Source organism: Lepidochelys kempii, chromosome 14 (assembly GCF_965140265.1).
Source record: "Lepidochelys kempii isolate rLepKem1 chromosome 14, rLepKem1.hap2, whole genome shotgun sequence".
NCBI classification, from domain to species: domain Eukaryota; kingdom Metazoa; phylum Chordata; order Testudines; family Cheloniidae; genus Lepidochelys; species Lepidochelys kempii.
The window spans coordinates 43,346,300-43,359,402 of record NC_133269.1 but is presented as its reverse complement, the minus strand read 5'-3'; the positions used below and the strand labels follow the sequence as shown (position 1 = coordinate 43,359,402).

The 13,103-nt window shown below is 51.3% G+C and overlaps 1 protein-coding gene across 1 annotated transcript; it reads left to right on the top strand.

The window, feature by feature from the left end:
• The first annotated feature begins 508 nt into the window (after positions 1–508).
• Positions 509–12,899, top strand: LOC140897828 (early activation antigen CD69-like). The gene is made up of 6 exons (XM_073310942.1): positions 509–641; positions 5,891–6,454; positions 7,193–7,309; positions 8,706–8,875; positions 11,180–11,283; positions 11,524–12,899. Exons 2-6 carry the CDS (start codon positions 6,268–6,270, stop codon positions 11,651–11,653), a joined length of 708 nt encoding a protein of 235 aa, XP_073167043.1. The 5' UTR covers positions 509–641; positions 5,891–6,267; the 3' UTR covers positions 11,654–12,899.
• The last annotated feature ends 204 nt before the right edge of the window (positions 12,900–13,103 follow it).

Here is a 13,103-nt window from a genome sequence, read left to right as displayed (position 1 = left end):
TCTCCATCTGCTCTGGCCCAGGGCCCCAAAAAACAGTGATCTGCCTCTGTATAAAGGTGCCCTGCACCTCTACAGGATATTCCCTCCCTGCCAGGGGATCTGGGTACCAATCTGAGCCCCTTTATCCAAGTACACCCCGGGGAGCCAACCAGGATGGTTAGGGCTGCAGGCCCCTGTAGTGCAGACAGGCCCCGAGTCCAGAGTGGCCCTCAGGTTTCAGCACCCGGGGAAATCTGCCCCCAAGCTGTGTTGCACGGGGAGACTTTAGCCCGGCCTGACCTGCCTGCCTCAGTGACCCTGCAGTGCTCACTGGGCCACAGAGTCTTTGGCTCGGGTCCCTGGGGCAGCTCAGCTTTCTGCCACCCGGGCATGTTTCTGTTTCTGAAAGACGTGTCAGGAAGTGGATTGTTTTTGATTTGAAATCCTCTCCAGGATGCAGTTTTAAAATTTGTTTTGTTTCAGCTTCCTGGAATATTTACGACTGACACCCAAGCAGGGAGGAGCTGTGGGGCCAGTGTATAACCCGCCTGCTCCAGCGAGGGACTGTGAGTGTCTCACAGTCCAGCAAACCCTCCCTGATTGGAATTAACCCTTTCGCTGCTGTTGGTCCTCCTGCGGGGAGCTGCCTGGCTGCTGCCCAGGTGAGCAGAGAGCAGCAAGAGCTGGGGGGTGGGGTGGGGGGGCAATATCTGCATGGGGAGCTCTCCTTGGGCTGCCTCCATTCTGTCTCTCCCCGGCTTTGTCCCCACGAATCCAGTTTAGCTCCCAGCTCAGTTGCCCCAGCGGGTCTCTGAGGGGCTGGTTGCAGGGGGCTCCTATGGGGCAGGGTGAGCGGGGGGGCAGATGCAATGCCCCTGGGCAGGCTGTAGTGAATGGCCTGGGATGTGTCCGCCCCGCAGAGCCAGGTGGGATCTGATTGCTTCACCCCACTGCAAAGCACCCGGATTTGTGCCCTGGGGTCAGACCCTTGGTGCCAGCTCCATTGGATGCCTTTGCTGGGGCCGGAGCTGCCAGATTCACTCCCCGGGCTCCTGCCCCGTTGCTCTGCCGCTGGCTGGCCCTGCAGATAGGGACCCTCCTGCAAACACCCTGGGCAGCAGCTGCTGCTTCTCTCCCTGCCAGAGCAGATCCACAGAGAGACCAGAGAGCGCTTGTCAGCTGCTTTGGCTGGACTCAAGTTACCGATTATTAAATTCATAGGCCCTGATTTTTCTTTTTGCTGGCGGGTGCTTTTGAAGAGGTTGTGTGTGTTTTGGGGGGCATTCTGCTAGTTTCGGGGGGAGGCTATTTTCAGCATATGTATACATTTCTTTCATATTCTAGTTATTGGATGTGTCAGTCATTGGTATCTTTACTATTTGAATAACGATTCAGTTGTTATTTTTAGCAACTACCTAATTACATTCTCATGAATTACAGTATATTAAGATCATTGCAGTCACCTAGAAGCTGTGTTCACTAATGTCCCAGTTTCAAGACATTATGTCTCCAGCCAGCAATCGTATTTACATCTAGTTCCCTGGTATGGTCTTGATGCACGTTCAGGACAGCTGCATTATCCAGGAGAGAAGACTGGAGAGAATTTTTAAGTCTTCTGAAGCTAGAGAATGAGTTGGGGATGACACAGGCACAGTGAGATGGATTCAATTTGCAAATACTTCCAGAGTCCTGCAAATGATTCCAAGGTCTCTTTCCTGATGGGTAACAGCTAATTTAGACCCCATCATTCTGTATGTATAGTTGGGTTTATATTTTGCCATGTCATCGAATCATAGAAGATTAGGGTTGGAAGAGAGCTCAGGAGGTCATCTAATCCGACTCCCTGCTCAAAGCAGGACCAATCCCAACTGAATTTGCATTACTTTGCATTTAACATTGAATTTCATCTGCCATTTAGTTGCCCAGTCACCCATGTTAGGGGGCTTATTCCTTCACCTGTTTACTTCCCTGGTCCTTCTCGCACGAACAGAGAGCAACAATACCCAAAGTCCAAAGGTGCAAACAATTCGATGTTTATTGGGCTGAACTTCCAGCAAGCATGATTCCAGTTTCCTTCCTTAGTGTCCCCCTTCCCAGCTCTGACACCACAGAGCCTTACCTGTGTCCCTGTTCCCATTCCCCACCCCCCTTAGCAAAACATGATTCCAATTCCCCCCCTAGCAAAGCACGATTCCAGTTTCCCCACCTCCATTCCCTGTTCCCATTCCTGCCCCCCTTACTTCCTGATTGACTGCAGACTATATAGTAAAACTTGAGTTCTGCTTAGCTATACCTTAACCAATCATTTTCCTGAAATTTAACTAACCAGTCCTAACATATTGTAACACGATTATTTAACCATTTTATATCCCACCACCTTAATTAGTTTACACCCAGCAAAATTAATTATCCAGCAGACAGAAACAATCACAGAACCAGACAGAGACCCTGCAAATAAACAATAGCAAAGTGGGAACTATAATGACAAAACAATACAGAAGTGAGGATTTATTTCTTTATTTACACCTATAAGGACATAAGGGTTTCCCAGCTGTGTCTATTGGTAAGTGAGTTCTTACCAGACAGAAAACTATCAAACTAAACTTCCTTTTACATCCTCTAGGCCCTTCCCTTTCTCTGGAGGTGATAGATCGGATCACCTTTCCAACAGCCCCAGATTGCCTTATTTCAATGTGACTGGTTTGGGATGTGAGGATGTGACCAGTCGCTTCCCAGCTTATGGCAGCCTCTGTTGCTTAGCCAAAGGCCTTAGCCTAAGAACAGGGCCTCAGACCGTCGCCGTGAGAGAAGGCCCTTACACCGGCAGACAGTGATTTTGATTCTTTCTTTTGTACCTCTAGAACTAGCCAAGTGACAAGAATACACCTAAATTCTTAGAGAAAAGGCCTTTACAGACAGGCCTGAATAGCTATATCCTAACAACCCAGTTTTCAGAGATCCTTTCATAGCTCTTCGCAGTCTGCCTGGGTCTTAACTATTTTGAGTAGAATCATAGGACTGGAAGGGACCTCGAGAGGTCATCAAGTCCCGTCCCCTGCGCTCATGGCAGGACCAGCACCAGCTAGACCATCCCTGACAGGCGCTTGTCTAACCTGCTCTTAAAAATCTCCAATGATGGAGATTCCACAACCTCCCTAGGCAATTTATTCCAGTGCTTCACCACCCTGACAGGAAGTTTTTCCTAATGTCCAGCCTAAACCCCCTTGCTGCCGTTTAAGCCCGTTGCTTCTTGTCCTATCCACAGAGGTTAAGGAGAACCATTTTTCTCCCTCCTCCTTGTAACAACCTTTTAGGTACTTGAAAATGGCTATCGTGCCCCCTCTCTCTGTCTTCTCTCTTCTTGTATCAACTGCAAACGTTGGCACCTCACTGCTTACCCCTTTTTCCAGATCACTGATGCATTTTGCACAGTGCTGGTCCGAGTACAAGCCCCTCGGGGGGGACACCTCTATTTACTCCTCTCCATTCTGAAAATGGACCATTTATTCCCGCCCTTTGTTTCCTACCTTTTAACCGGAGCGCCTGGCAATGCTTTCAGGATCATCAAACCTTCATTTCATTTAATGCCAAGACTTTTGCTCTCTTTCTTAATCCCTCTGCCTCTGTTTCTAAACAAACTCCCTGCCCCCGGGGCAGAACCTGTTCGCAGCCCAGAGCTCATGAGAGCTCTGCCTCCATGGTGCTGAGCACCCCGCTACTTCTCTTCCATAGCACCCAGGGAGTCACATCGGTGATTGAATTGCTGCCCCAGCTTGTGGGTGCGTTTGTGCGGGAGCGGCGGGTGTGTGTAGGTGCGTTGGCTATGTGAGTCTGTCAGGATGTCATATATCATACGATCTGCCAGCCCCACTGTGTAAGCTGGATCCTGTGAGCAGCCGGGGACAAATGCCCACTGTGGCAGATGGTGTTGGGAGGAAGGCGGGCAGGGCTGATCCTATAATTGTGCAGGGGGAGTGACATAGGAGAGGGTGGGGGGCAGCTCTAGACAGAAGCTGTGCAGTGGCAGAGACTAAGATCTAAGCCGAGAATGCTGCGTTCCTTATTCTGCAAGTTTCTTGCTGACTGGTGGAAAAAAGTGACTCTAGGGTGTGTCTACACGGCGCAGTGAGCCCAGCTCAGACTCAGGTTTGAGACCGCGCCCCTTTTTGTCCACACACAGATCAGTCTGACTCCGGTCAAGTCAGGTCCTAGCATCCTGCTGGGGCAAGTCTGAGCCTGCGTCCTGGTGTGACTCTGGTCCGAGCTCTGCCATTTTGCAGTATGGACACAGCTCAAGCTGCAGACCCATCAGAAGGTCTGTGCGGTGGGGTGTGGACCATTAGCACAGCTGAGAGGCCCCGGGCCAGCAATCATAAGCCCAGGTTTGCAGTGCAGTGTGGATGCAAGTGGCCACAAACCTGGATCCCACAGAGCTGGGTTGACCATGCCGTGGAGATGTAGCCCTAGTGATTCACTGGCACCAGCCCAGGCCAGGTGTAGTTGCCAGTGGGTTGGTGATGATGCAAGTGTCTAACAGAGAGGGGAGAATCCTAATCCGGTGGCATTTTATACCCCACTAGGCAGGGGGCAGAGATGTTACAAGGTGCCCGGCAGGGGAGACTCCGAATCCCTGTACGAGCACAGGAGACTCTTACCGGGGTGCATTTTCTGTCTCCCGGATTCCTGCCCTTGTAGCATTTTATGACACACAATGGGACTATGGGGCAATGCCCAGCTGGCTGAGGTAGCCGTTACCCTCCTCCCCCATAGCTCTGCTAATACCCTAGAGGAGCTGTGAGAGGAGGGGGCTGTTTGTTTAGCTGCCTTTTATTGTTTCACTGATGGAGCTGTTTATTGACTGACTGGAATGACTTTTCATTTCCACTCAGGGGCAGGTGTCATTTTGCAGCAGCTCTCCTGAAACCACGCCCCTGACTTGAAAAGGCGGCAGATTCAAATCTAATGAAATACGTTTTCACCCAAGGCACAGCTGGCCTGTGGAACTCACTGCCACAAGATCTCCTTGGTCAATCTCCTTTTCTAAATCCTGCCAAGCTCTTGACATTTATAGATATAGTGGGACTGTCCAGAGTTATAAACATCAATATTACAAAATAACCTGGAGTGGGAAGGGCTCTAAACCCTCCTGGGCAAGGTATAAGCCCCAGCTTCTAACCAATGGGGGTGAGGGAGGAATCTGTCCCCGGGGCAGGTTATTCCATCACCGTCCAGTACAGGGGTGTCCTGCCCCTCCCGCTGAAGCAGCTGGTGCTGGCTGGTGTTGGAGATGGGGTGCCCCCTTCAGATCTGCTCAGTAACAGCTCTGCTGCGGCCATAGGGTGCAGCTGGGACTGTCTGTCTGCTGCTGTTCTCCCAGGCCCTGTCCCACCAGGGGTGCAGGGACTTCCTGGGGCATCCCCCAAGGGCAGAAAGAGGGAACTGCCCCCGGCCCCCCGTGCAAAATTCCAGGCACTGCAATTAAACCGTAACGACTTCTTGTAAACTATTTGCATAAGGGGAAGTGATCATTCCTGCCAGTTCAGGTGTGGCTGTAACAGACATATACACAGACCTCACCCATCAGAGCTGGGGGTCAGGACCCATTGACTGCAGTGCAGCGATGGCTAATTTCACCAGCTGGGGATCTAGGTTCAGTGATTTCAATGGAGCTGCCCCAATTCACACCATCAGATCTGGCCCCACTCTCTCTACATGAAACTGACCCCAGTCCAGCGCATGTCTCCATGGGTTTGTCGAGTGCTTTGGGATCCTTCAGATGACAATCGCTGTAGAGAAACCCGGGCAGTCCTCGCTCTGCCAGCTCTAACTGCCCCTGCTGTGCAGGGCTGTGGCTGGGCAGATAAAACCCCGACACAAGCCAGCCAGAGTAACCCGACAATTCTCTCCACAGGCAAACCTCGAACCCAGACCCTACAGAAACCAGTAAGAGGAAACAGAACCAGGATGATTCTGCGACCTGGAATTGATTTGGTCAGCGCCTGCTAAGGCCTAGTTGACCCTGGGGATAAAAGCCGTGCCAAGGATACCTTTGAAACAGTTCATTCGAACACAGCTCGGGCCCAGCCTGGCTGGTCGGAGTCTTCAGGTAAAACTCACAATCCAATTGTATTTGAAAGGAGTTTTTCCTGATCACCCCACATAGCCAAACCGCACCTGAGCTGTAATCCAGTGAGCTGCTTTGAAGATCTCCTTACGAAGGGCTCTGCCGGCACCGCCAGACCCACTGTGAACAGGGCCGTAGTTACCACTGGCCGTAGAAAGGTGAACATGTCCCCTGTTTTGGAGTCCGCAATTCTTTCGGAGACAGAAAAGATGTGGAACGGGTTGTATCCTGCTGAGAAGATAAAGCCAAATCCACTCCTGGCTTCCCATGTAACCCAAATGAAACCAAACGGAACAACTCATGTGACCATCCCACCAAAGGATGGAGAGAGCAGCAAAATTTACCCTACAGGTACAGCTGCCTCTTTGGGATCTTCTTACACTTTAACTCAGGAGGGCCTTTATCTCCCTTTAGTGGCTGGTCCATGTAAAATACACTTAAATTAGCCACGGCCTTCAATGTACTGCAGCTTTTAGCTCTGTGTCCAGAGATCCCTGCTTCAGTCCCTGCATAGTCACCCCACCTCCTCCATCAGTGCGAGACAGGCTGGTCAAATGTCCATCAACGTCTTCTGGGTGGAAAATGCTTTTTTGAACTAGACAGATTTTTCCCCACAACTCTTTTTGCTCAGAAGGTTTCTGGGTTTCAAATGGAAACAAAGCCAATCTTCATTTCTAATGGGAAGGGTTTTTTTTTGGTGGTGGGGGGGAATTTTGTGTTTGAAGTAGGAAAAGAATCCCTTTTTGATTTAAAATGTTGGGGTCTGTCCGTCCCCCCCCATTCTCTCCCCTTTTAGATAAACACTTTCACTGGAAACAGTTTGAAAGTGCAGGGGGAAACTCCGAAAACCTCCAGTTGAAACCCCTGTTTTTCTGATTTTATTTTTATTTTTAAGTTGAAAGGACTCCCCCCTGCCATTTGGAATGAAAATTTTCACTTCATGCTCTCTAAATTTCTCTCTATATATTTGAAAATACCACCCCCCCCTTTTTTTTTAAGCCAGCTCCAGCTGGTGCTGCTGATCAGTGCAGGGCCCATTTCTCCCTGCTCTAGCCGCCCCGTGAGCCTTAATGGCTGTTTCTATTACAGGTTTGCTCTCTACGTTGAAATCACAGGCACGTCGCTGGGCGGTTCTGAACATGGTTCTTGTTCCCATCCTGACCATCACTGTCATCACCCTCATCGTCGCCCTCATCGCCCTGTCAGGTGAGCGTGGAGCCTGCACTGGCCCCGTCTCTGTGTCTTACACTCCATGCTGGAAATCTCACAACACCCCCCAACTTCTCCCCTCTCCCCCCCTCCCCCCACAGCCCACCCCTGCTTCAACAGTCACATCAGACTCTGCTGAGCCCGGGGTGTTTCTGTGGGGTCTCTCCCCCCTCACCCGCCATAGTCCAGCTCCCACTGGCTGTTGGCTCGCTCTGCCATGTCACCCAAACACACCTGGTTACCCAGGGCTGTGAGTCACCGTGTTACCCCCCTGTCTCCAGCAGGGAGACACCTGTCTCCATCTTTTCCCAGCTGGCTGTCAGCTCCCTAACCCCACCAGCCTCTCAGCCTCGCAAGCCCTCTCCTCCCGGCTAGGCCAGCCCTGGCTTTACCTTGTAGATAACAATAGCTGCACCCCAACCCCTGTGTCCCTTTGCAGCGTGCCCCTGTGACCTCCAGCCCTGGCACCCAGATCCTCTGCCCCAAAGGTGCAGCATGCCCGTATTTACCAGTTTTACTATAAACCACCGCTCCTGTGAGCTCCCTTGTGAGCATGGCTAATAAACAGGAGAGGTTTGTTCAGGAAAGAAAAACGATTTAACTAGAAACGAGAGAACGAGGTGGGCACAAATGATAACAACACAAAACACGAACCTGGGTCCACACTCACCTTTCCTGTCTCATGAAGCCGCTTTCCCCCCAAGTCCAGCGTCTTGCCGAGCTGGCCGGCTTCACGGGCACCTAGATCCAAGCCTTCATGGAAACCCCCCCTGCTCCCCCTCAGTGAAAGGATCCAGAGGGTCTTTTCCTCTCCTCTGGTAGATTCAAACTGAGAGACAACAGCACCCCCTGGTGTCTGGTTGCGTCTATTCTATACCTAGCATCTCACCTGTGGGTGTCCAGGGGGTAACAGCTCCACCTGGCGGCTGATTATAATTATCTCATCGATTGGTTGGTACCACGGGAGGCCTCACCACTGGCCTTTTTTCAGAGCACGGTTTTGTGGCCACGACACACGGCTCCGGGATTGCTTCCCCCGCAGACCAGCCCTGCCATGCAGAAGCCGAAGTGCCCGACATGCGGGTGCAATCACCGGCACCGGCTGTGCCTGCAGTTAACTGCAGGGGGGCAAAACTGGGGCACAGCAAAGGAGACCAGGGCTGGAAACGTGGCTCCAAATTCACAGCCGGTGTCGCTGTGGAGGGTGCTGGTGGAGGGCGCTGGCCTCTCCCTGTTGTAAAGGGGAACGTGTCCCGGCACAAGACCAGCTTCCCCTGGTGTGCGTGCACGGTGTTCCATGGTGTGGTGTCGCTGGGGGGCGGGTTCCCTTGGAGGGAGACCACTACAGAGGGAGACGGGCAGATCTCTCACCCTCCTACTTTCTCATCTCCAGCAAGGAAATCTGAGCCTTGTCCAGCTGGTCCTGCCTGCCCGGACGGCTGGCTCGGGTACCTGGGGAAGTGTTACTATTTCTCAGAGACTGAAGGAAACTGGACCGACAGCCAGAACAACTGCTCTGCACTCGGTGCCTCCCTGGCTGTGATTGACACCCAGCAGGAAATGGTGAGCCCCAGATTCTGGGCTGCACAGGGTGGGGGTGGCAAAGGCGGCTTTCTGCTGGGTTTGTCCTGGGGCTGTCAGGGCCCCAGATGCTGCTTGAATTTAGGGCAACTTCTCACATCCCAGAATAGCCAGAGTACAGAGTGCTCCACCCACTCTCCATCCTCCCCGTTCACTAGGGATTGAGTCGGAGCAGTGTGGGGCTAATGTGCTGACCTCCAGGGGAGTTCCCAGTGGGGGAATCTAGATGCTTTCCAGCCCCTTTTATGTGACAGGAGCAGCATTGCCAACCCAGGCATTTAAAAATCAGCAGTCAGGACCCCCAAAACCATGAGATTGACTGAAAAATAACAGCTGCCAGGGCTTCTAATTTGTTTTCTGGTGTTGTAGCTTTTAGGGGGTCACATTTTCAAGTTTATCTCTGCAACCATGAGAGTTAGAAACTTATGAAAGATGAGAGTCTCTTGTAATCACCTGACTCCAGGAGCTGGGGTGTTAAGAAAAGCACCAAACAGCATGAGACTCTCAGTAAAATCAAGGGATTTGGTCAGCATGTAGGAGTGGTAAAGGCCTGGAGTGCAGCTGAGAGCAGAGCCAGATGGCTGCTAACTACCGGAGCTGGTTGAAAATCAGAATTTCCAGCCTATGGGAAATGTAGGATAAAAATAAATGTCAAAATATTGGAATCGGGACAAGAAGCTGAAATGACTCAACTTTTAACTTTCCTGTCAGTTCCAGAAATATGTGACAATGTCTGGTTTTGACGTTTGATCAAACCAACTTCTTTTGACACTCACAGATCAGAACAGTTTGATTTGTCAAAGCAAATCAAAACATTTTGTTTCAGCCTGGTTCATAGAATCATAGAATCATAGAATATCAGGGTTGGAAGGGACCCCAGAAGGTCATCTAGTCCAACCCCCTGCTCGAAGCAGGACCAATTCCCAGTTATATCATCCCAGCCAGGGCTTTGTCAAGCCTGACCTTAAAAACCTCTAAGGAAGGAGATTCTACCACCTCCCTAGGTAACGCATTCCAGTGTTTCACCACCCTCTTAGTGAAAAAGTTTTTCCTAATATCCAACCTAAACCTCCCCCACTGCAACTTGAGACCATTACTCCTCGTTCTGTCATCTGCTACCATTGAGAACAGTCTAGAGCCATCCTCTTTGGAACCCCCTTTCAGGTAGTTGAAAGCAGCTATCAAATCCCCCCTCACTCGTCTCTTCTGCAGGCTAAACAATCCCAGCTCCCTCAGCCTCTCCTCATAACTCATGTGTTCCAGACCCCTAATCATTTTTGTTGCCCTTCGCTGGAATCTCTCCAATTTATCCACATCCTTCTTGAAGTGTGGGGCCCAAAACTGGACACAGTACTCCAGATGAGGCCTCACCAATGTTGAATAGAGGGGAACGATCACGTCCCTCGATCTGCTCGCTATGCCCCTACTTATACATCCCAAAATGCCATTGGCCTTCTTGGCAACAAGGGCACACTGCTGACTCATTGAACAGCATTGAACAGCACCTGTGGTTCCTCAAGCGAGTTGTCCTTTGGGTGCCTTCTGCCCCCTTTTGTGCATTGAGATCCCGGGTTGGACTACATCACCCATGATGCCCAGCAGTGGCTCAGCCAATAGGGAAACCATGGTGCTTTATGGGAGATGTAGTCTAGGGGGAACCAGCCCATAGTAGAGGGAGGTGGAGGTGTGAGGCCCAACTATAATTCCCACAAGGCACCCTGGTAGCTCAGCTGGCTACAGACTAATGCTGAACTGACCCAAAACACAATAATTGCTCAGTGGAAATGGAAAAAATTCAGCGAAATTTACTTTTGGAAAAATTCATTTTTGCAGGAAACACATTTTCTGTCACAGAATATTTTGATGGAAAAGCTCCAGCCAGCTCTACTAAGCGCACTAGACTAGTTGCAAAAAGAAAAGGCACCTTAGAGACTAACAAATTTATCTGAGCATGAGCTTTCGTGAGCTACAGCTCACTTCAAATAAATTGGTTAGTCTCTAAGGTGCCACGAGTCCTCCTTTTCTTTTTGCGAATACAGACGAACACGGCTGTTACTCTGAAACTAGACTAGTCTTAGCACAATGTCCACACATGGACTGACTTCCCCGTAGCTCATGGAGCGGATGGGTGCTGCCTTCGAGTCTGGATTGTCATGTCTTGGTGTCGAATTCCCAGCCTGGACCCCCTGCCCAGCGCCCCGTGTCGTAGCTCAGAGAATCAAGTGCAGGTTGTAGGGGCCCAGAAATGGTGTGTGACGCATACTTACTTTTATTTTTCTAACAAAGGATTTCATGATGCGCTATAAAGACATCCCCAACTATTGGATCGGCCTCCGGAGGGACCTGAACCAGACCTGGAAATGGGTCAGTGGCACCAAATTCAGCAACTGGTGAGTCCCTCTGAGTTCTGTTCACTCAGTGAATGATGCAGCTCACATTTAAAACGGAAGACAGGCCCTGTGGTTAGGGCCTGGGGCTGTGATTTAGGAAATCTGGTTCAATTCCTGGTTTCACCCCAGGTTTGCTGTGACCTTGGGGAAAATGGCTTGGAGCCAGATTATGGCTGCTAGTGGAGGCTGCTTTCAAAGTTTTGTTCGATTTCTGATTATTATTATTTGTTGCTGTTGCAGGTTTATAATAGCAGGAGAAGGGTTGTGTGCTTTTCTGAACAGTGGCGATATTTCCAGTTCAGGCTGCTCCAGGGAGGGACGCTGGATCTGCAGCAAACCAGTGGAGAAAACAGAAGGCAGAGCACAGTGACAGTGACCTGGATGAGGCTGGGCCTTGTCCTTTTACCGGGCTGTCCCAAGCTGCCTCAGCAAGTGGGGGACTGGATGGGGCTGGCGAAGGGGGACAGCCCCAGCAGCAAGGAAGAGAGACGGTCGCTGAAAGACAGCGTATAGCTCCTCCCCTTGGAGCCTCTGGCACCCATTGGCCCATTTGGGAATGTGGGGTGCTCCAGGGATTTAACAGGGAGACCACATAATGTGGGTCTTTTATGGCTCCATTCCAGCAGCCCCACCCTGAATTAGGGGCGAGACTCCGTGGCCCTCCCAGGCTGAGGGCAGCCCCTGTGTTCAGGTTTAATAACATTTGGAGCCTGCAGCTTAAAAACCAGGCGTAGGAGCCTGAGAAGAGCTGAGCGATCTGGCCAGGGGAATGAAGGGGCTGGGGTGAACCCCTGCAGCCTGGCGGAAGGACCCCTGATCTCCTGCTGTAAGGCGAGAAGGGCTGGTTTGCAGGCCCTGCTGCGAGAGCATGAAGAGAAGCAGCGAACAGGAGGGGATGTGAACCGCTGCTCCCAACCCTGTAGGGAAACTGAGGCAACAGCTGCATCCTGCCAACAGGGGAGTCCCCACAAGGACTAATAAACTGAGGACAATCCCCTCCATCTGTCCTTCTCTCCTATCTAATGCCTGCCTTTATACCACACTCTTCACTATAATGTCCTGCCTTGTGTATGTCCCAGTGCTATAGCTGGAAAAACAAGAGCACCCCAACAATCGGACAGATGGAATACACTATAGCCATAAGACAGGACATGGCAGTTGTTTGTACTTCACAAGCAGTAGGGGGTGAAAAATTGGCAGCAAATCCTGCTGGGAGAGGAAACGGGTATAAAAGCCAAGGCCCCGTCTATGGCACAGAGACAGAATCTTTTGACTAGGAAACTGGAAGGGGAGCAGCCAAACCTGCAGCGTCCCTCCTCTCAGAGACCCAGGGCAGGAGCCGGAGACGAGCAGTGGCCGGACTGATCTGCCAGAGACTGTCTCTGGAGGTGTTGTGGCCCCTGCAGCCATGGGGGAAGGACTCAAACTCCTGCTGTAAGGCGAGAAGGGCTGGTTTGCAGGCCCTGCTGCGAGGGCTGCAGGAGCGTGAAGAGGCACCGCGGACAAGAGGATTGCTGGCACGTGCTAGGATAGACTCTGTGTGTGTGTGTGTGTACATGTACGACATTTTTATAATAATAAACCAGCTCCCAGAAGGGACATTTTTATTTTGTAAACCTTAAATCCTCATGTGAATGGCTCCTCCCACCCCAACAGGGAAACTGAGGCAGCAGCTGCATCCTGCCAAGAGGGCTGTGAGTGCCCCTCCCACCAAGTGTGTGTGTGTGTCTCTCTCTCCTTTTTCTGCCCGATCCTCTTCATCTTTCCCTCTGCCTGCCAAGGGGTGATGTTCTCTAGGGGAAGGGCTCTCCACTCACTAG

Excerpts from the sequence above, each read along its gene's own strand:
- LOC140897828 (XM_073310942.1), top strand. The coding sequence starts at position 6,268 with ATGTCCCCTGTTTTGGAGTCCGCAATTCTTTCGGAGACAGAAAAGATG. Across the intron at positions 7,310-8,705 it reads CGCCCTCATCGCCCTGTCAG|CAAGGAAATCTGAGCCTTGT; the intron begins GTGAGCGTGGAG and ends TCTCATCTCCAG. Across the intron at positions 11,284-11,523 it reads GGCACCAAATTCAGCAACTG|GTTTATAATAGCAGGAGAAG; the intron begins GTGAGTCCCTCT and ends TTGCTGTTGCAG.